General features: G+C 37.4%; 1 protein-coding gene across 5 annotated transcripts; it reads left to right on the forward strand.

Moving 5' to 3' along the window:
* Positions 1–36: 36 nt before the first annotated feature.
* Positions 37–22,254, forward strand: CCDC152 (coiled-coil domain containing 152). Of its 5 annotated transcripts, none has more exons than XM_013181722.3 (9): positions 37–140; positions 3,314–3,395; positions 5,694–5,799; positions 16,348–16,416; positions 17,582–17,646; positions 19,122–19,224; positions 20,366–20,493; positions 21,476–21,562; positions 22,114–22,254. In XM_013181722.3, exons 2-9 carry the CDS (start codon positions 3,333–3,335, stop codon positions 22,234–22,236), a joined length of 744 nt encoding a protein of 247 aa, XP_013037176.2. In that variant the 5' UTR covers positions 37–140; positions 3,314–3,332; the 3' UTR covers positions 22,237–22,254. The 5 variants fall into 5 exon arrangements, with proteins under 5 accessions (XP_013037176.2, XP_013037174.2, XP_013037178.2 ...); XM_013181720.3 differs by lacking the exon at positions 37–140 and adding an exon at positions 167–300; XM_013181724.3 differs by lacking the exon at positions 37–140 and adding an exon at positions 387–529.
* The last annotated feature ends 65 nt before the right edge of the window (positions 22,255–22,319 follow it).

Consider the following 22,319-nt stretch of genomic DNA (forward strand, 5'->3'; position numbering starts at 1 on the left):
AAAAGAGTAACTTGCTCCGTCTCATTTGTAAGCAGATTCTTCAGTTTCCCAGCCTACCCAAAGCAGCAGTTCCATCCCTACGAGCACTGCAGCAGCACCTACACACCACGCCCCCAAATAGCAGCCTTCCTACAGAGCAGGTAATGTCCTGACTGCTGTAATGAGCTCCAGCCCGACCTCCACAGGCCCTGTGTCATGGTTCTCCACTAACATGGCTATCATGGAAACCTTACCCAGAAGCCCTTTGTGGTCATTTACCTCAGTGAAAGGAGTGATCCACACGGACAGTATCACTGCTTGGTAACCATAGCTACAGGCACAGTATAAATACTTAGAAACTGGAGATAATGGGAATCAATCGATCTCTCTGTCACTCACAGACCTGCTCCCATACGAAGTCTATTCACCTCTGTTCAAAGGAATATTCAGACATGAAATCCCCCCTCACCTAACATTAATGTTGATGTCAGGAGCCATTTGATGAGATAACTCATGCACTGCACAGGCAGCGAAATCAGGGCCTTGACAGGTGCTCTGCTGAGGTGTTCAAGTTCTGTTTATTTTGTGGGGGAAGCAGAGGGGCAGAGTCACTGCCCTTGGGGTGCTGTCATGGCAAAGGCACCCCCTTGCCCCACTCCCCCGGGCACATCAAGGCCGAGGGGGGTGGAAGCAACCCTGCTCCCAGAGCCGGCCTCCTGCCCCAGGGCCACAGGCCGCCATGCTCCTCACCTCAGCCCACTGAGGGAAAAGCTGCAGGCAGCCGTGAGGGGACGTGGGGCAAGGCAAGGCAGCGGGGGCTGGGGGAGAAGCTACCAGTGTCCTCTCTTGGTTATGACTTGAGTCCCCCCAAAGGACCTCACTCAGACTCGGGGCACAGGCTGCCAACCGGCTGTGGGGCTTCTGGGGGGACAGGCAGGGCCGGTGAGGCGCAGGGGCCCTTACCTCCACCTCGTGGTAAGGGCTCTGTGAAATCATTTGGGGCAGTGGGATTTGCTTCTGGGGGCTACCCGGGTGCCAGTCACTTTGGTCCGCCTACAGTGTTGTACGTGCCCAGAGGGTCCCCAAGGAGTGAGTAATAAAGCACGGGAATGTCGGGTGCCTACCCTAAAGAAGGGTGGGTAGAGGTCAGGAAAACGGTGAGGCGATCTACTGGGTAACTATCACATTCAGCTGAGGTGTGCTGTGAAAAAATCAGAGTTTCTCAGGGTTTTCCAGTTATAAATAGAGGTTTCACTGTTACACAAAACAAAAATGAAACCTCCGAAACCATCAGAAGCAATACTTAAAAAACAACGGTGAGAGATGAGGGGGTGGAGATTAAATATAGGTGTCGGTTTTATGACTGCTGAAAATACATGTTAATTCTTTAGTTCTCCACCTAGTAAAATAAAAATAGGGAATTCACCAAAGTGTCCTCGGAGGACATAACATATGTGACAATAATTACACAAAAAGTGATGAATTTTCCTACTGGAAAAATAAAACATTAATAATACATCTTATTATTTTTAATTTATTGTTTTTGTCCAGCAGGAGTTGTATTCCCAGTGGCACTGTTGCCTAACATTGCTGAGTGCTGAGCACATCCTGCCTTCTACATAAACAAATGATGCCATGGAATAGGGAAACACACAAACAAAACAGCATACAATGTGGCAGTTCGCTGAGCTTCCATCCTCAGTCAAAATTTAGAGGGCAAAATAGGGCTTTAAGAGCATGATGAGATGGGACAGTGAAACAGAAAATCATTTAAGGTACTGCCCATGATAAGGACTGGAAAGATCAGGGTTTTCATAGTCTACATTTAGATTATCGACTACTAAATTATTAACATACTTAATTGCTTTACAAAATTGAATGTCCTAAATAAATATTTCAAACTCCATTTTAACAATTTATTGCATTATAATAGCAGCTGCAGGTCATTAAGATTGCTAACTTTGAAGAAAATAACTAATTTAACTTAGTTCTTTAATATTAGGCATATTCTTAAAAACCATTGATTTTTTAAAAAGCTCATTATCTTCACCTGACAAATTAGCATTGGTCCTTCTAATGCTAACTAAAGGAAACAGTGGATACAAGACAAAATTATTAAACACACAAAACTCATGTCTTTATTGTACTGTTTGCTAAAGAAGCTGCATTTACATAAAGAACTGTAAATATTGAATGAATGAGAAAATTCCATTTGGTTCTTGGTCAGCACTTGTTCATTTACATGTATATTTCAGCATAACTCCATTGTAAGTACATCTGTCTGGAAATCTCTTCAGTTTTTGGGTAGTGCACACATTCTATCTTCTGGTTCAGCTCTCTCATTTCATCTTTTTACTATTTATAAAACGACAATTTTTATACTTCCACACAGAATTGATGATTTTGTCCAGAATACATGCTGTATCTGGTATTGGAATCATTATTTGGTGAAGCCTGATATTCAAAGATATTTTAAATATTTTTTGAAATGCTCATATTGTTTCTTTCAAATTCATCTTGCAAATGCATGTTGAAGATTCTGTACGTAGAGTTTCTAGTAAAAATAGGAATTGTGTTAATAATCTGGAATTATATGGATGTGCCTCAAAAGACTGTATTTTTATTCATACAGTAAGGTATATATGCAGCAGTGTCTCATCACTGATATTAATGCAAATTGTTTATAAGAAAAGATGTATGTAACTTGAAGCCTCAATAGTTAGAGCATGTACACAGTTAAAAGGTCTGTATCTTGCATTAATGTGTGCCTCATAAAAGCTCATTTACTTAAGAAACATTTTTTAAGTTAATCAAAATTAGCAGAAATTCATCTGTTGCCAATAAATTACGCATAGCGTAGATGAGTAATTGTTTCAATTGATTCAGTTTCCTGCTCTTTAAAGTGAGAATAGGATAACCAATCTGTTTTAGCAGTATATATAAAAAGAAGTAGGTCATATGTTTTAAAAGCATCCCATGTGCAGATTGCTGGTATTTTTAGGTAAAATAGTGTCATTGTGTCTCTGGAGAGGATTCAGGTTTATTTCCGAATCACAACAACAACAAAAAAATTCCAAATTCTATGATGTCATTTAACAGTTTGATAGATTTGCCTTGGGTTTTCTGATACTCATCTAATTTCTTAGAAATGCCTGAGCTCATGTTAGTTGAAATTTCGATTAATATGAAAAAAGAATAATAATTTTTAAAAGGTATTCTCTGTTCTCCTTACCTTTTTGCATATGAAATCATTTGATATAGTGTGAATGGGAAATACATACATTCATAGATCTATTTTTAATATACACATTGACCACTGGATGAAATCTTCCAGATATAAGTGAACCACAGCCATGAAGAAAATCAGTGTGGTGAATCTTGATAAACTTCTAGACAACTTCTCAGAGATAGAAAAGGTAAGTGAGGAAAGTAAAAAATAATTTTTTAAAAATGAAATCCCTATTTACAAATATTTTGTGATGTTTTAATAAGCTTATCATTTGAAAGTTTCTTCTAAGTGGTTTTGGCTTACTAATATGCCTTGTAATAACAATGCTTTTGTTTGGAAAGTGTTTGTACTGACAGTATCTCCGAGTGATACTAGAGATTTAATAGAATCATAAAATCACAGAATACCCCAAGTTGGAAGGGACCCAGAAGGATCGTTGAGTCCCACTCCTGGCTCCACATAGGACCACCCAAAAATCAGAGCATGGGTTTGAGAGCGTTGTACAAATGCTTCTTGAACTCTGGCAGGCTCGGTGACTTGACCACATACCTTGGAGCCTGTCCCAGTGCCTGACCACCCCCTGGGTGCAGAACCTTTCCCTAGCACCCAGCCTGACCCTCCCCTGTCCCAGCTCCATGCCGTTCCCTCGGGTCCTGTCGCTGTCCCCAGAGAGCAGCTCGGAACCTGCCCCTCCGTTCCCCTCGTGAGGGAGCTGCAGGCTGCCATGAGTCCTCCCCTTAGCCTCCTCTTCTCTAAGAGGAACAAACCAAGTGTTCATATTCAACTCGTCCTCAACCAGAATCCCCAGATCTGTTTCAGTGGGGCTGCTCTCCAACCTCTTTCTCTCCAGTCTGTACATACAGCCAGGGTTGCCCCATCCTAGGTGCAGAATTCGGCACTTGCTCTTGTTGAACTTCATGTAGCAGGTCATTGCTCAGCTCTCTGGTTTGAGAGATCTCTCTGCAAAGTCTGTGGAATCTGAGAAGGCTTCTTTTTCTGTACTAGAATTTTAATGGTGCTGAGGCCAACTTTGGCTTCTCAGGAGAAGTGCAGAATACCTTTTTGTAACAAAAACATCTATTGGTGATACCAGTATTACAGAGCTTTGCTGGACTTTCTTTTCAGGAATTATTCCTTTTTTTTTTCTAGAAAAATATCATTACTATAACAGAAGCATCTGTTCTTGTATTCCATATGCATTGAGCTCTCTATTTGTCAGTTCTTAGGAGACTGATCCACTGAGAAAAATTGGTATTATAATTCTTGTTAGACCCACATTGACCAGCTCTCCGGTAATAGATCCTGTTCAGTAAGTCCATACTAGAGATAATATAGATTGGACACCTGAAAGACATATTTTTTTCATAGAAAAAATATATTATACCAATTCCCATTCACACACATTACTCACTTTGGTGCTCAGTGAAGGCATCAGCAGCCTCTTACGCAAAACAGTAGACAGAAACTTACTGAGGAATAATGTAGAATATAGACTACAGAATTCAGAAGAAAGAACTAGCTTATTAGTAGTGAAGTAAGTAGTATTCTTCATTCAGCAGAGTAAACTATCAACTGCATGGTCTTTCAAGTCTAAAATGTGAATGTCATGAAGTTCAACAATGCCAGGAGCAAGGTCCTGCACCTGGGTGACTGTGTGATTAATTGATTGTGAGCAGTCCTGTCAAGAAGGACTTGGGGATATTGGTGGATGAAAAACTGAACCAGCAAAGTGCACTTGCAGCCCAGAAAGCCAGCCGTATCCTGGGCTGCATCAAAAGCAGCGTGGCCAGGAGGGCAAGAGAGGTGATTGTCCCCCTCTGCTCTGCTCTCATGAGACCCCACCTGGAGTCCTGTGTTCAGCTCTGGGGTTCCCATCACAAGAAGAACACGGACCTGTTGGAGCAATTCCAGAGGAGGTCCACAAGGACGATCAGAAGGCTGCAGCACCCCTCCAATGAGAGGCTGAGGGGGTTGGGGTTGTTCAGCCTGGAGAAGAGAAGGCGCCGGGGAGCCCTTACAGTGGCCTTTCAGTATATAAAGGGAGCTTATCAGAAAGATGGAGAAAGACTTTTTACCTGAGCCTGTAGTGACAAGACAAGGGGCAACAGTTTTAAACTGAAAGAGGGTAAATTTAGGTTGGATATAGGGAAGAAATTTTTTACAATGAGAAGCATGAGACATTGGAACAAGTTGCCCAAAGAGGTTGTGTATGCTCCATCATTGGAAGTGGTCAAAGTCTTCGAGCAACCTACTTTAGTAAAAAATGTCCCTGCCCATTGCAGGAGAGTTGGACTGGTTGATCTTTAAAGGCCCATTTCAACCCAAGCCATTACATTCTACGGTGAAACTTCCAGAAAGTCAAATAACACAGGCTTTTGACTGCAGTATTGTCTCAATGTTAATTTTTATATCAATTTAAAACTCAAAATTCATGGTTTATATCAAAAGATATTAATGTAACATTAGTCTTTTTCCAATTTTCTAGAAAATATCAGAAATTAGTGAAGCAAACAATCTACTGGTTCTTCAGCTGGAAAAATCTAACAGGTTGTTATCATTAAGCCAATCAAAGGAGGAATCAGTAAAAGAAGGTAAGTTTTTTGGTTGATTTTTGTTTGTTTGTTTGTCTTTTAAGAAGTCTGTTTTTGCTTGTATTCAGGAAGTTCTGATAAGTATTTCCATTATTTTCAGACATATAAAATACAGTAATACAGTAGCAAGGATCTAAGATACTGCGTGAAAAATAGTGATGCTTAAATCTTGTGCCACGTAATGGAATCCACCTCATTTTCTCAAAACAGATAAATTTAATTCACAAATATATTTTGAGAACTACATTAAAGTTACTATTTTCCACTTGATTTTAGTATCCACCCACTTTGTTAGATTTTTAAGCACATGCAATACCTATGAAAGAAAAACTTTGTGATATTTTTTCTATTGATTGCATTACTTCTTTTTCCAAGGAAACAGGGAAGGAGGAAAAGGGTCACCTAAGCTTGAGACACCTGATGACATTATTGATCCCAAGTGCTTACCTTTTTCTTTTCTTTACCTTTTGAGCTTCCTATGAACAGCTGCAGTTTACAATTGCCAGCATTTCTAAGCAAACTAACACCAGTAGTTCTACTTAAAGTGTTAGAACTGTGACTTGTGTTAATCAACAAGCAGCTCGAATATCTGTATAGAACAATAGGGTCAACATTTGGGAAAAGTAAGGTCAGCATTGGCATTACCATGTGTCCGGCTGAGCTGTTCCGTTGTTTTCAATATGGCAAATGTCATGTTTCACCTGGTTGACAGAAGTATTTTGCCAACTGAAAAATGAGCCAGATGTATTTTTGAATGCCTGTTCCACTGTCTTCTGAAATGTCAAAGTTTCCCTGTAATTAGAGATGGGATGTCAGACTGGTGGTCTTCTGAGATAACACGAGGAATTATTTTTCTTAGTTGTTTGTGTGATTTGGTTTGTTTAAAATAACCCAGTTCAGGGGCTGGAATACATTTTCTACCATGCTGACAGGGATATTAAAGTTTTAGTATTCCTCTTTGAATATTGCTTACTTAAATTAATTCTGGGCTGTTTTAAGGACCTCTGGCAATGGTGGAATATGAGTGTTTGTTTTGCCTATACATTTATTTGACTTCCCAAGGACTGAAGATCTGTCCAAAGTGATTAGACTTTGTATCTGTGTGAAATGTAATCTCTGAAGAGGTCGGAATTAAACAATGTGACAGCCCATTTTCAGTTTATAATGTCACTATCAAGTTTCTATCATAGTGGCATTTCCAACTCAGTTACAAGGTGTTAAAGAATACCATGTAATTCTTCAAGCTTGAGTTCAATTAAGCCAATATTGCTGTTGTAAGTTTATTCTATAGGCTTCACTTGTGTTACTATCACCTTTATTGTGATCAGAGTTTTGGTCGTATTTCTTTTACTTTGTATAGCAGGTATCATTATGGTGCTAAACAGTTAGCAATGATAATAAAAAATTTATATCAATATTAAAAAGATTCAAACTGTTCTGTGGAAGCTAAGTAAAGAAATGGCTTTTTACTGTTTTACAGGTGGGAATTTTAAGCATCCACATCACAATAAAACAGTTGTCAAATAAAGGAGTAATTAAAGTGAAAACTATTAAATTAAGATTTTTTAATACTTCTTTTCTAGAAGTATATCTTTTCAGATGGGTATTTGACAAAAAAGAGAAATAATATATAGTATTCATCATTGATTTTATGCTGTGAAGGCTTTGTGGTTTCTTATTCTTCTGTAGTTCATAGAGTTGCTGAAAGGTGCATTTTTTTGTAGAGCTTTTGACAGATTAACTTGATAAAAGTTAGGAAACAGGGTAGAAGTAAACTTAGTTGAACACTGAAGTGAGGTTGCCAGTAGGTTCACTCAGACTTTTGCTGGGACACAAATAATTCAGCGTATTCACAAATGAATTGGAAAAACTTTTGAGTGAGTAAGTAAAGTTTGCTGGTGATACTAATCTGTTCATTTACAATGAGGATCTCATGATACAGAATGACAAGGTGATAAAATGAGGAGGTGAAAATCAGTAGCAGTGCATATGGGAGGCTTCATATATAAACAGCAGTTGGCTCTAGCTTTCTGCTTCTCAGGAAAAAGATCTTGGTGTACTTGTGGACAGTTCTCTGAAAATATCCGTAGTCATATAAGCAAAAATAATGGTAGGCATGATTATGGAAGTAACATCTTGTACCTTTAAAGTCCGTGATTTTCATGCAATGTTCACATCCCCACACGTTAAAATGGACATATCAGAACTAGAAAAAAATAACAGAGAAGGCAGAAAGGTTTTTTATTGTCAGGGAGGAGCAACGGACAGAGTTGGGAACTAGTAATGTATCAAGACTCACAGAGGCAGGGTCCTCAACAGCAGGAGGACTGCTGACCCACCATACCCATGCAGGGCTGGCCCAGTGCTGGCTGCCAAGGTCAGACAAAATTCCACAGTACCAAAAAAAGTACATAGTGATTGTACAGGTCCAAGGTCAAGGCAAGAGGGCAAGTCAGGATCAGATCCAGAACCCATAACAGGGGCCAGATATGTTCTTTTCATCCCCAGTAGGTTCACGGTGATGAGGCAGGTCTGAAATCAAGGCAGAAGCCACTCCCTTGGTTGGAACCAATGCAGAGATCAATGGGGTATGTGGCTAGGCACAGGTACAGCCACAACACAGCTGTGACTTAGCTCAAGTTAGAAAAAAGGCAAGAACCGTAGCTTAAAAGCAGCTCCCAAGTGAAGGAGGGGTGGCTGTTTCCAAGTTTTCATCTAACCTTCTTGAAATAGCTTTTTTCAGGGGCAGTGAGCTGGCCCTGAGCCCAACCAAACACCAAGGAGAGGACTGGGGAAGGATGTGCTTGGGGCCCCAAGAAACATGGCCATAGTAGTGGAACATCTAAAGAAAAACTTAAGTTGACTGATATCTTTTCACTCTGAAGTGAAAAAAAATACATCTGGTATGACTGATAGCTGTAAAATTATGATGTAGAGAAAGAGACTAGGTAATGATTGTGATAAGAACTTGATGGAAATCAAACTGGTTGATTGATTTAAAGCAAACAAAATTACAAAAAATCCACACATAACAAAATTATGTTGTTGAATTCCCATCGAAGCTTGTGGATATCAGAAGTATATATCAGTCCAAAAAGATTACAAAAAAAAAAAAATGTAAGAAAACTTTATCATGTTTATTAGAATAGAATAGAACAGAACAGAATAGTTCACTTGCAAGGGACCTTCAAAGATCAAACTGCCTGACCACTCCAGGGCTAATTGAAGTTAAAACATATCGGTGAGGGCATTATTGAAATGTCCCTTGAACGCTGACAGGTGTGGGGCACCAAACACCTCTCTAGGAAGGCTGAGACGAAGCACTAGGAAAGGAAGCACTAGGAGAGGAAGCACTCTAGGAAGCACTGAACAGTGCTTGACCACCCTCAGGGTAAAGAAGTTGTTCATCACGTCCAGTCTGAACCTCCCCGGTGCAGATTCATGACATTCCCACTCATCCTATAATAAGAGAAGAGACCAACACCTCTCTCTCCATCTCCCCTGCTGAGAGCAACAAGGTTACCTCTGAGCCTTCTTTTCTCTAAACTAGGCAACCCAAGTGTCCTCAGCCTCTCCTCGCAGGACATGCCTTCCAGCCCTGTTACCAGCTTTGTTGCCCTGCTCTGGATGCTTTCAAGGACCTTAACATCATTTGTATATTGTGGAGACCAGAACTGCACCCAATATTCAAGGTGAAGTTGCACCAGCACTAAATATAGCAGGAGAATCACCTCTTTTGTCTGCCTGGTTGTGCTGTGTTTATTGCACCCTCAAAAGCAGTTTAGGTGCCAGGATATGTTGCTAGCTTATGTCGAGCCTGCTGCTGAGCAGCACCTCCAGATCCTGTTCTGCTGATCTGCTCCCCAGCCACTGGTATCCCAGGCTGTGCTTGTGTCTGGCATTGCTCCATCACAGGTGAAGCATCCAGCATTTTAGTTCACTGAATTTCATGACGTTGATGATTGCCCAGTGCTCTGAGGTGTCTAGATCCCTCTGCAAAGTCTCATCTCTCTGGAGAATCCAAATCACCTCCCAGATTAGTATTGTCAGTGAACCTGCTGAAAATGCTTTCCACTCCTGCATCCAGCATATTGATAAAAACGTTGAACAGAACTGGCCTAGAATTGAGCCACCATCAGTGACCAGAAACCAGCCAGATGTAGTCACGTTCACTGCTACCCATTGAGTTCTGCCCTTCAGCCAGTTCATCACCCAGTTCATTGTTACTAAGGCAGGACTTTCTCCCCATGAACCCTTTTTGACTACGCCTGATAATAGCTTAGTTCTTTAAATGCCTTTCAGTGGCGTCCAAGATAATTTTCTCCATAACCTTTCCAGGCACTGAGGTTAGACTAACAGGTCTAACCTGTGTAATTTCCTAGGTCTTCTCTTATGAACTTTTTGTATATGGGTATAACATTGGCTAGCTTCCAATCAGCTAGAACCTCCCCAGGTATTTAACACAAAGACAGTACCTCTCACTCGGATCTTCCGTATTTACGTTTTTTGGAAGATGAGAGAATGCATTATGGCAGTGTCTGTCCAGCCTTTTTACTCTTTCCTGAAGTGTCTTCTACTGGGTACTAAGAAAGGGGATAGTGGAACTTTGATCTGACTCATTAGAGTAATTTGTTTTTCTGTTAATCACAAAAGACAATGAAGGATAATCATTCAGAAACAGACCAAGAAGTTTCATTATTAATGAAAACAAAGAGGTGAGTTTTTATACAAAAGAGATTTTAAAGAGGGAAAGGAAAAAACTGATAAAAAGAAGAATTTATTCTTTCCATAAAACCTGTGGTATGAAAGATAGCAGAGAATGCACAAGAGACAATGCAGGAAGTCAGACCAGCTGGGAAGACTGCAGCAAGGACACTGTAAGCAGAATGGACTGAAAACAGATGGAATTCAGTAGAGAGATTTGGGCTTCTTAAGTAGTGGTGCCTCACGTCACTGAGATATTTCACTGAGTGAAATGATTTCAGGCGGTAGTTATTCCGATAAAACTGAGGAGAGCGACCTCGAGCTGTTTAGCAGCAGATGGAAGGGGGGGGAAAAAAAGGCAACAACAACACATCTCAAAAATACTCATGTTGTAGTAGTTGTACAAATTGGTAGGATATTGATAGGAAACAGAATTGCTGGAAGCCGAGAATTCTTGTCTAAAAGTAAAAGATTACGAAGCTGCTAGTAGCAGTAAAGGAAAAATCAAAAGGGGGAACTTGGAACAAAGTGGAACATCCAAGAAGTGTTTCTGAAAGCTACTTGGTGATAAGATAAACGAGAGATGCCAAGGGCAAAAATATATTTAGAAATTAATGTAATTAATATAGCCATTTTATTAGGTTAATAAGGTATTCCAATAGAACTCTAGCACACCACAATACTTAAAGAGTTTATATAAGTAACATTTTTGAACTACATTCATTACAGGCGATCAGGCAACAGTTTCACAGCCAAACAAAAGTTACCATGTTAATGGAGATCAGCAGTGATTGTAATGTTAAAAATATTTTAAAAGGTCATTACAGCTTTTATAGTAATTAAAAATTAGAATAATTATAAAATATTTCTAAGGCATTTTGCTTTTTCTTTTTAAAATCAATAGTAATAATCTTTGTACCTTTATCAAATTCACCTGCAACATTCAACCTTCAGAAGACAGATTTATGATTAAATTAGTAGCATACTAATTAGTAGCATACTGTATATTCAGAATCAGAACACTGAAAGTGCTGTGTCAAATGGTTTGATTCTTTGTGGAACCTTTTTGAAAGTCAAAGCACTGTGGCATTAAAAACCACTTGTTATTATTGGTGGAGATATAAAGGAGTCCTGTGCAGAACTGGAGAAGATGTATGAGACCAAAAGCAGCATTGATACTTCCATTCTTAACTCTGGCAAGAGTTATCCTAACAGATTCTGGCTGTGAGAATGGCTTTAATATAATGATAGGGCCAGCTGTGGCTTGGAAAAAAAGATTTCTTCTAGCCTCATGTCCTAAACCACTTCCCAGAACCCAGCTTAGCCACATTTCCCAAGAGTATCTGTAGAAGAGTTGGTCCAAAAGCTGAAATTGCTGAGTCTGGACAGCTGCATCAATTTTTTAATGAACAATGTCAACATACATTCTTAATGTATGTACATTCTCAAATTGAATAACATTCTTACGTTCATCTTACTACAAATTTAACACAGGAGCAAATGAACTTATAGGACAGATAAACAACTCAACCTTAGACTGTAAGGCTTAACAGTAGACCACAAAGCAATTCACAGAACAGCTAAGGAAAAACATGAGAGACCACATGCTGGTGAATGGTTCACATATGATTCCAAATAAACATGCTGCTTTCAGCAAAGGAGCAGAGAGCAAGAGCAGCATGGAAGGGAAGGCTCTTGTTCTGCCTACCCTCAAGGAGTTGTGGCTGCTAGTGCTGGCGGGGTGCAGGAAGTGGAATTTTATTCTTGCTGAAGAACTCTTTGTTAGTATGAGAAACAGAAATGAGAATCACATTTCATGCCCCAAGAAATCTCCAAGAAGTATCAGTGAGAACGTGAGGGCTCCATGAAATCCTTGACTGGCAGAAGTCTCTTTGGAAATCCGTAAGGTACAAGAAGAGTAGGATATGCAAAGGAAGAAATAAAATGTATAAAACTCAAGGGGGAGATGAGTGTGGAACACTAACCAAATATAAAGTAAAAAAAGATGAGCAAGTTGGTAAGCGTATACATTTTCTGAGAGAATAAATAGTCTTTGCTTTGTCTTAATATGCTCTTTGCTAAACCAAAGTGAGATTCAGGGCCACAGTTTTTGTTTAGTGTAAATCCTTGCAGATACAATTAAGACATTTTTTTTCTCCTCCTAAGTGTTTTCTATGCTGACTAAATGGAGTCCTGTGGTGCAGACTACAGTTCTGAACAAAAATATACCATAGTTTTTTTTAAAAAAACAATTGCATTGTTTCCACAGAAAACTTAAGGTGGTTCTATTTTGACTGAAATAGTGTTTTGGTTTTGTTTTTGTTTAGTTTGGCCAATAATTACTTCACTTTTTTGAAGTATTTCTTGCAGAACTTGCTCTGTAGCTGTAGATATTGCTTCCAAGTAACAAGGATGGGAAAGACATTTTCTTAGCATCTTTGGGATTAAATATTCGTTAACTATGGTTTTAAAGGTGTTAAAGGAAAAAAAAAAAAAAAAAAAAAAAGGTCATTGATGCATTTGCCCTATAAGAAAAAAAGCAAATATTTTCAGTTCTAAGTTCAGATGGAAGACACTGCAATGAATTATAAATTAAACACGGAAAAAGATCTGTTAGGCTGTTCAGTCTTTCTGAATGTAGGGAGTGTTCTGTACAGAGAAGGAGCCACACAGAATCCATAACAGATGCTAATACCAGTGATCTACAAAGCTGCAACCATTTAGCAAAATTTTGTTTTTTCTTCCTTAATGCAGCCAAGCCAAACCAGGTGCCCACTAATTCTGTCCAATCACAACTATAATTACAGAAGGAATTTGTCAATACTTATCTTTCAAAGATAATAAAGATAAGGAAATATTCTCGGGACTAGACAAAAGAGTGGCTTTCACCTGAATAGCTGTGATTCATTGTAAGACTAGCTGCTGTACCCTTGTTTACTCAAATGAATAGATGTTTCCAATTTGTGTAAGAATTACAAGCATTTGAGATTATCTTCTGCATTTTCAAAGGGGAGAGAATTGGTAATAGAATGTGTCGGTAGAAATGGGCATGCTGACCTAAAGCTTCAGATTTTGAATAGGATTTTTTCTGCAAATGCTGTTGATACGGTGTGTTACCTAGCATAGGAACTGAGAGCAGGCAACGTTTCTGTGCTGCTCCTGCTCCCTCTACTGCTTTGTTGGAGGAATTGAACAGGAGAATGTCGGCGGCTAACACTCCGCTGAGTGAATAGCAACTGATGGAAGAGTAGATTAAAAGGTCAAAAGGTTTGAGTGGAAAACTGAATCTTGGAGGTGGAAACTTAGTTCATCATCCTTACTCCATTATTTGTGACATATTCTTTAATTATAGGATCTACAATTGTCAACAGACCTTTGGCCTTGTGAGACAAGGAACTGTTATTTAGCATACGTTATCAGCTGCGGGAATTAAAAGCAACTTCAGAAATGCAGTGGTACTCTGAAAATAGAAAGCAAAGTTTCAAGATTAAGCTACCTCAGTTTTTGTTTTCCCAGTCTTCTCAGTCTTTGAAAGTTTTGTGATTTTACTGATAAGGTTACAAGGAACAGAAGAGATAAAAATAGTATTTAATGAAAATATAATGCTATAGTAGTCCATACAGTCGTTCCTCTTCCTACAGCAGTCTGTCTCATTCATGATAAGATTTTGATTTTCTATAGCTAAAAAGATGACGGTAGTGTTTTATCCCAAGATCTCTATATCACTCCCTATTCTCTCCACCTCCTCATTCTGGGAAGAAACTGTATGCCTACACATGTATTCAAGACAAATTATGATTACGAGCATTCATAATTCAGATATGATATAATTAAGAAAGGTTGATGTGAGTGGTTGGACTCACATTATCCTTAAAGCCTGATTTCTTTTGTCCTGCCTTCATCCTGTCCTGAGTTTCCTGTTTATCCACCTCACTTCGTTGCATGTTTCGTTGTATGTTTTTCATCTTACCACTGCTCTCCTTTTTCTCTTGGCAGCTGCCACTCCTCTTCACCATTAGTTGCTTCTTGACTCACAGTTCTGTCATCTATCTTGCAAGGCACGCCTAGCTCTGCTTCGTCCTGCTCCTCCCATCTACATCTCAGTTTCTTTCACAATGTCTTTCCCAGTCTGTGCCTTCTTCATCACAGCAAAGCATCTTTAATCACCAACAGAAGGAAACAGCATGGTTACAGAACAGAGAGGCTGACATGAGCTTTTATTACAGAGCAGCAGTTATCTCTTAGGAGATACAATAGGAGAAGTCTTGTTCAGTTTTGGGAGTGTCAATTTGAGTCTTGAAAATTTAGTAGCGAGTTGTACATGGTCTCCAGGGAGCACATACAAAGAGATTTTCTGAAGTCAACAGCTTGACTGAATTTGAAATGGCCACATCTTCAGAGTGGAGGTCAGCTAAATGTTTGATAGAGGCTAGGTCTCCTCCATTGACAGTTTAAATGTTCCTGTTCTGAAGAATATATATTTTAGCAATTCATGTGATAGGAGGACAAACACATGAAAACTAATGACAAAGGACATTTTAGGAAAGCACCGTTTCTCAGAGCCCGCAATGGATTTTTTCATGTTCATTTTTACTGCTGTTAAGTATGCAACTCAATTTTTGTAAGCTTGCTGTTAGTTTTCATACCTTTATATACTTTTTATCAAATTGTAATACTCATTGTATGTAAAACTTACATAATGAACAGCCTTAAAATTAGTATTTAGCCGGCTTCTGTAAGCTAAATGGTGTTTTCCTTGCTGTATTAAGATAGGAAAATGTTTAATAAATGTCACTAACTGTTAAGCAATTAAACATTAGACACCCTGGAACTGTGTCTTCAGCACTGATATTCTCAGCAACCTTTAAGAACTAAAACATTGCAGCAGACAAAGCTAATTTAATGTAGAAAAATAATTTATTTTGCTTTTAAATTTCCTTTATTGAAATATTTATTTGCAGATAATGTTGTGTACCAGAGTTCTCCAGTGTTCTCTTCCTCCCTTTATAGATTGTGGAATTTAATGGTGATTACCAGAGTGCTTGATACACTATTTGGAAACTCACAAATCTATCCAATAATAGCTGGCTTATTATCATTTCTCAAACCCCTGTCCTATACACTGTGTTCACTGTATTTTTTCCCCAGATGAACAGTAATTCCTATACATGCCCAATGTTTGCTGTTTAAATAGCTGCCTAAAAAATGCTCAACAGGCTTTCCTTTAGCATGCCATTGTTTTGCCTGAAGTTCACCCTCAAAAGCAGATACATGGGATGACAAGATTGCTAAAAAAGCAAAATCTCAAATATGAAGTGATTCACATTTAAATTATTATTTTAAGCACCCAATCTTAGAACAACACTGTGTATAGCTTCTTTACTTTTTCTGAATTCTTGTGATGTGTTAACAGAAGGCTACAAATCTCTAAGCTGATTTATACAGTGCAAGTAAGCTTTAAAATAATATATTCTGTAAGTTACTTGTGCAAAAATGTCCTTCTTCAAAGTCATGTGATGAATTAAACAAGGTTAACTCACAAAGAGAAAGACAACACTGATTCTTTAAAACGAGTTTAAATCACCTTTACAGTGGGTAAAGCAGTATATTTTTCCTACTATTCCAAAAAATGTGGTTTGAATATTCTTGGAAGACCAAACAGAAGGATTTATGCTCTAAAGTCTGTTACTCAAAAATGTATGTTTTTCTCTTGCATTTTTATTGTGTTTTTAAAATGTTGCCTAAACCTGGTGTTCATTATTCTTCTTCAATTGCTATAATGAATTCCAAAATTAAAGTGGTGAGGAAGTTATTTAAAACTACTGGATTTCTCATTTCTTCTAGAATGCACTGCCCTACAGAATGTGATCAAGGGTCTAACACAAACTCTTGAAAACCACTGCAACGTGAAAGGTAAAAGCAAAAATGTTCTTATATATTCTGCACAGTAAATTAAAATAAGTAGACATTTACATTTTTTCTTTATATTAACGTGTGTTTTTTTTTCAGAGAGAGAAATTCACTGGCTTTGTTTCATTTCAGGGATGAAACAAAGTGTATCTAAAATCAATCCTGTGCAGATTTTGGTGGTCTATGTGTTTAATACATGTCTACTGCTATTATTCTACTTAGAATCCACCCATAAAAGTTCTGTCTCAGTGAAATCTTTAATTAGTAGTTGAATTTAATTTTTTTTCAGCGCGGCACAGAAAATTTTAGAAAATTTCAGAAAGTATTATTTGATCACTAAACTGTAGTTCCTTTAAGCATTTATGCCTTTTTTTTTTTTACCAATGTGCTTTGTAAAACCAGTCTTAATCCTCAGCTTAATGTCATTAAAATTTGGCTGTTATCCATAAATACTCAACAATTACTCACTGTTGTTTTAAAGTTAAATAGACAAATATTTGTTATATTTTCGTACACATCATATATCAAAGTATCTTTATATCACAGTTTAATTCTACAGCTTATACTCTATTTTATACCCATTGTGTGTTCAATGAAATTTAGCATAAGTATTAATAAACCTCTAAGATTAGAAGTATATGGCTGTTTTTAATACTCAAAATGAATTTTACTAATCAAGAAAGCAGCAACTGCTTTTTCTGAATTCTGTTTTTGAGATACCACTTTACAGTTTGCATAATTATTGTTGCTGTAGACAGTCTTTATAAGAGCTTACAGACATTAACTGAGTTGTGGCTTTGAGAAACAAGTCCTTTAAAAGTTGCATCTCCCAATTTGAAAGTGCTGTGGACATTATTATAATCTTTTGTTTTCTGAGACAGTTAACTTTGCATCTAGGTTTCCTGGACTGCATGGGTAATTAGAAGAGTAAAAACAGTTCAACTGAGTAATACCAAGCAAATATTATGATTATACTATGAATTTTCTTTTTCAAAATAGGGAGGCTGAGATTATATAGCTCTGTAAATTAAGATTAACACCTTTAGAAAATGTAAAGTTTTGTAAAGTTCAGGCAAGTAAAAAAGAGTAATTTACTTATTCTCCTTTCATGCTAATAACTGCCAAAATGTACCTTTTAGTGTATTATTCTCTTTTATTTATTATTTAGATGAAAACGATAGACTGAAGGAAAACATTCACATTTTGGAAGAGAAATTAAAGGCTTGTGAACAGGTTCGTCACAAACGATCATTCTTTAGTCAGAGGAATAGCAATATTTCTGTCTCTATTGAATTATTTCATATATCTTTATGCTCTTGGGTTTGCTACTGATCACATTAGTGTTGCACTTTTCCTTAAATTTATCATGTGTAAAAAGAGAAAATTTGTTCTAATGACAGTATCAATATAAGAATGTGTTACAGGGCCTAAAAGGTCAAAACTACAAAGTGCGGAGAAATAAGATGCACTTTTGTGTGTGTGTGTGTGTATTTAGTTTTAAATTCAACTTCGTATTCTAAAGTATAATATTCCACATGAAAGTGCACATAATTTGATTATATTCAAGATACCTGCTCTACTGCCGGGGAATCAAGAACTGTCTGAATTTTGTCTGTGGTTTCTTTGGGAGTAAATGCTGTAAAAAGAATAGGTCCCTATATCTCATAATAAATTCAAGTTACCACCTCTGTACTTTTTATCTATCCCACTCTGGTTTGGAAAGGAGGTAACACGAGCAGGGCTAACCACGTGTTGTGTTAGATCTCTGTGCTATGACTGCGTATCTCTTACCTGTATAGGATTAAGGATCTTATTGCCAGTTTCCTTTGCCTGTGTTTATACTAGTCATAAGTGTATATTAAACTTTTATACCAATAGAGCTGTTACCTTGACAGTTTGAGAATAAGTAATGCTTTCAAAAAGACATATGCAAATTATGATTATACATGTCTTTTATGTATAAATGCACAGCTAGTGATGTTCTGAAGGCACTTACTCAACCACCCTGTATATGCTACTACCACCAAATAGTAACTGCCTTTGTAAGTGACTTAAAGAATTGCTCTGGTCAGTGTCTACCTACCACTGAAGGCTCTTGACAAGAGCTTTGGAGTAAGCACCTCTGCAAATACAACCAATTCCTTTCCAGTTCCAGAGTATTTCTCATTGGATCAAACTTAAAATAGGCATGCTCAAACTGTTTACTTGAAAATCAGCACCACCAGCGTCACTACCACTAACACCACTGATGTTTCCACTGCTGCCAGTGTAAAGTTGTGGAATCCTTGGTATAAGCAATATTAACAATCTTGCATACCTTAAATACCATTTCTGTTATATAGTCCTACATTCAAAAATCCAGTAAGGTAAAAATGTAGTCACTTAACTAACTGCAGCACCACTTCATATCCTAGACTGGGGAAAGGGATACCACCTCTACATTTGCCTTTTGTCCTCATAAGTGAAATTTCTAACTTTATTTTAACTGGTAGCTGTAATAAAATGAAATTTGCTACATCTTTCATCTGTAGACTTCCACCAGGTTGTTTAAGAAGTAACTGGAATTTTAGAATTGAACGGATGCAACATAAAACAAGTACTGAATTATAGAGTAGTGTACATTTTGACGTGAATGTTGTGCTTTGCAGAAGGCTTTCTAAGTAAGCACAGAAACCTGAAGATTTTTATGAAGCTTTTTACATTCACAGGAATATAAAGATCAGATTGAGAAACTTATGATAGAAATTCAAAACAAAGAAGAAGCCCACAAATTAGAAATAACACGGTTGAACTGCAACATAAGAAAAAAATGTAAGTTCTCTCAAGACTGAATGATATATAGTTGGGTAAACCATGTTGTAACCTTTAAGAGCTATAAAGAGCTATACTCCTTCTAGCACAAATACAAGAATTCAACTTCTTCATGGAAAACACTGGAAAACAGTTTCTACTTAGAGTACAGATGTCATACTGACAAAACAAAGACACTTGAAAGCTAGAAGAGGATAGTGTTGAACTGAATTTGACCTTAGATCAAGAGAACAGAATCACAGAATCATAGAATCATTCAGTCTGGAAAAGACTTCTAAGATCACGTAGTCCAACCTTTATTCCAGTACTGACAAGTCCACCACTAAACCATGCTACTAAGTTCTACCTCTACGCGTTTCTTGAAGACCTCCAGGGACGATTACTCAACCATTTCCCTGGGCAGCCTGTTCCAGTGCTGCAAAACCCTTTCAGAAATTTCTCCTAATACCCAACCTAAACCTCCCTTGGTGCAACTGGAGGCCATTTCCCCTCATCTTATCACTTTGTGCCTGGGAGAAGAGCCTGATCCCCACCTTGTTATAACTTCCTTTAAAGAAATCGGAGTACAAGGTCTCCCCTTAGAGAATGGCAGTGGGGTAATATTACAGCAATGTAAAATGAACAGAAATTCCAAAGCAGGTAGAACAGACACTGGGAACTTTGACCTAAACATCTGAAGGAATGAAATTTTGGGTTAAGTGCTATGTGGAAAATTGCTGAAGTGGGAGCTAGACTGCTGTGAGGGTGTTCCAGCTATGCTCAATAAGCATGACAGCATACATTTTTTGCAGATAAATAATTCTGCAAAAAAGAAACACCTGATTGCAGTATTGATATTCTTTTCATTACTGACATAGCCTTGAAAAGTAGGATTTTTTGGTTATCCACTTAGCTTAAAAAAGGTAACCAAAGTCTTTGTAGAATGTGAGGCTTCTTTAAGGAGACTTCATCTCACTGTCGTGGGACAGGGTGGTTTCCACATAGCTTTGATGTGTCTTTTGTTTGACTGAAATTATTTTCCTGTGAAATACTGACCTGCTGTTCAAGAAACTTCTAATATTTGGGAAAAGCTGTTATTATTTTTTTCATCTGATCATATTCTATAGTTTAGTCATCATATCTGGTGTTACTGTGTTATTAGCTGAAGCACAAGAGGTGGAGTTTAGAGAACAAATAGAGAAAAAAGAACTGGAAATACTAGAGCTAACTAGGCAGCTGAAAACTCAAGATGAAGAGAAGCAAAATGAAATAATTAAACTGCAGATAGAGGTATGTGTTGTTCTGAGTTAAAGATCAGTTACGCATTGGGTAAACTTAGAAGACTGTGTAGTGAAAAAACTCATAGTTAGTACATAAACTAATGTGACGGAACCTATGAAACTTGAAAAGTGATCATCTTTACAAAGATCAGTGGCACATGCTCTCTTCTGTAATGGTATCTGGGTAGTTTCTGCTCTGAAATCTAGAGTCCTACCTGATACATATGGAGAGTGAAGTTTGCAGTGTTCTTGGTTTAAATTACTTGAAAATTTTGCTATTTTTTGAGCTATAAAAATTAATACTTTACGTTTATACTTAATCTTTTGTATTTCTAAATGCTTGGAATGATGTTTATTATTATTATTATTAATAATAATTTTAATTTTATTTTCTTAAATAAACATCCAAGAGTTTAAAACTTCTAATCCTGCAGAGGTTTGAGTAATTGAATTCAACATGTATTTCATAGCTCAAGTTTTAAGACACTGTCCTCATTACAGAAAAATTATGAAAATACTTTAAACCTTTCACATACTGAAAAAAAAGCAAGGTGTGAAAGTGTTTGGGCTGAGTTATCCTTGGAACATGAGGCAAGGGGGATGGTCTCAGAATTTTTTAGCATCCGTTCATTTTCTCCTCCTGCATACATGAAACAATTTTTTTTTAAGTGTTCTTTTCATCTAGCATTTCAGAAATACTTATATTGTGTAATGTATTGGGATTAGAATATTTGCACTATCTGCTTTTTGCAGTATTTTGAAGAATTGGTTTTTTAAGAAACATACTCTATAAATGCATAATTTTCTAAGTAAGCTTCATTGTCCTAGGATTAAATAGCAGATAAATTTGCTATTGTTACTTTCAGGTACACAATCCATTAAATATATATATATATATATATATATATATATATATATATCCTTGTATTAACATACTTTTGTTTTCCCCCCTTGCTGGGTTGTTGATGTTTTCTCTTTCCTGATTCTTTCAGTTCAATGCTAAATTGGCAAGAGTCCAGAACAAAACAACGAAGTCATTTTCAGATGCTTCTGTCTTGCCACAAAGTATCTATCGAAGGGTATGTGATTTAATAGCCTCTAATCTGCGAACTCTCAACTATTGCTACAGCCTGTTTCAAACAGCAGTTCTTTCTCAAAGAGAAACTGTGTTCTGTTTGTTCCACAATAAAACTTCGGGAAAAAAAGTTCCCTGTCTTACAGGGCCCATCTTCACTCTCTCCAACACACCTCTCCCACCTCTAGACAACTAATTTCATGTCTTTTGTGCTGATGTTGGTATAGATAGGGTTTACCTTAATACCTTTGACAAGAAAAACAACAAAACCCTACATGTGAAGTGGTTTTATTACAGACTTTTTAACTTTGGAACTTAAGGTAGTAATGACATCAATAACTAATACAAATTATATACGCGTTATTGTTTTTGGAGGCTGGGAATTTTGTGATATCACAGAAACAGGATTTTGGGGAAGTCATCTTTGTAATGTTGTGATAAAAAATACTGAGAAAGATATCCTAATATCCTAATATTTTGTATTAGCAATAGCATATTGCAGATAATAATCCTACCTGATGTTTATGAACAAAGACTTTCCTTGCATTTTTGCAGAAGTTGCAGCATCTCCAGGAGGAGAAAAACAAGGAAATTGAAGTTCTCCGAAACACCATAAGAGACTTAGAGCAACGTCTTAATAAAGGCCAGGACTTGCACTTCAAACGGAGGCGGTTTTGAGTAAATAGTATGAGGCATTTCAGTAGCACAAACGATGAGAAACAATGTATTTCAAACCGTAAAAGTAAAGTGAAAGTAAAAAC

Source organism: Anser cygnoides, chromosome Z, assembly GCF_040182565.1.
Source record: "Anser cygnoides isolate HZ-2024a breed goose chromosome Z, Taihu_goose_T2T_genome, whole genome shotgun sequence".
In the NCBI taxonomy this organism is placed as follows: Eukaryota; Metazoa; Chordata; class Aves; order Anseriformes; family Anatidae; genus Anser; species Anser cygnoides.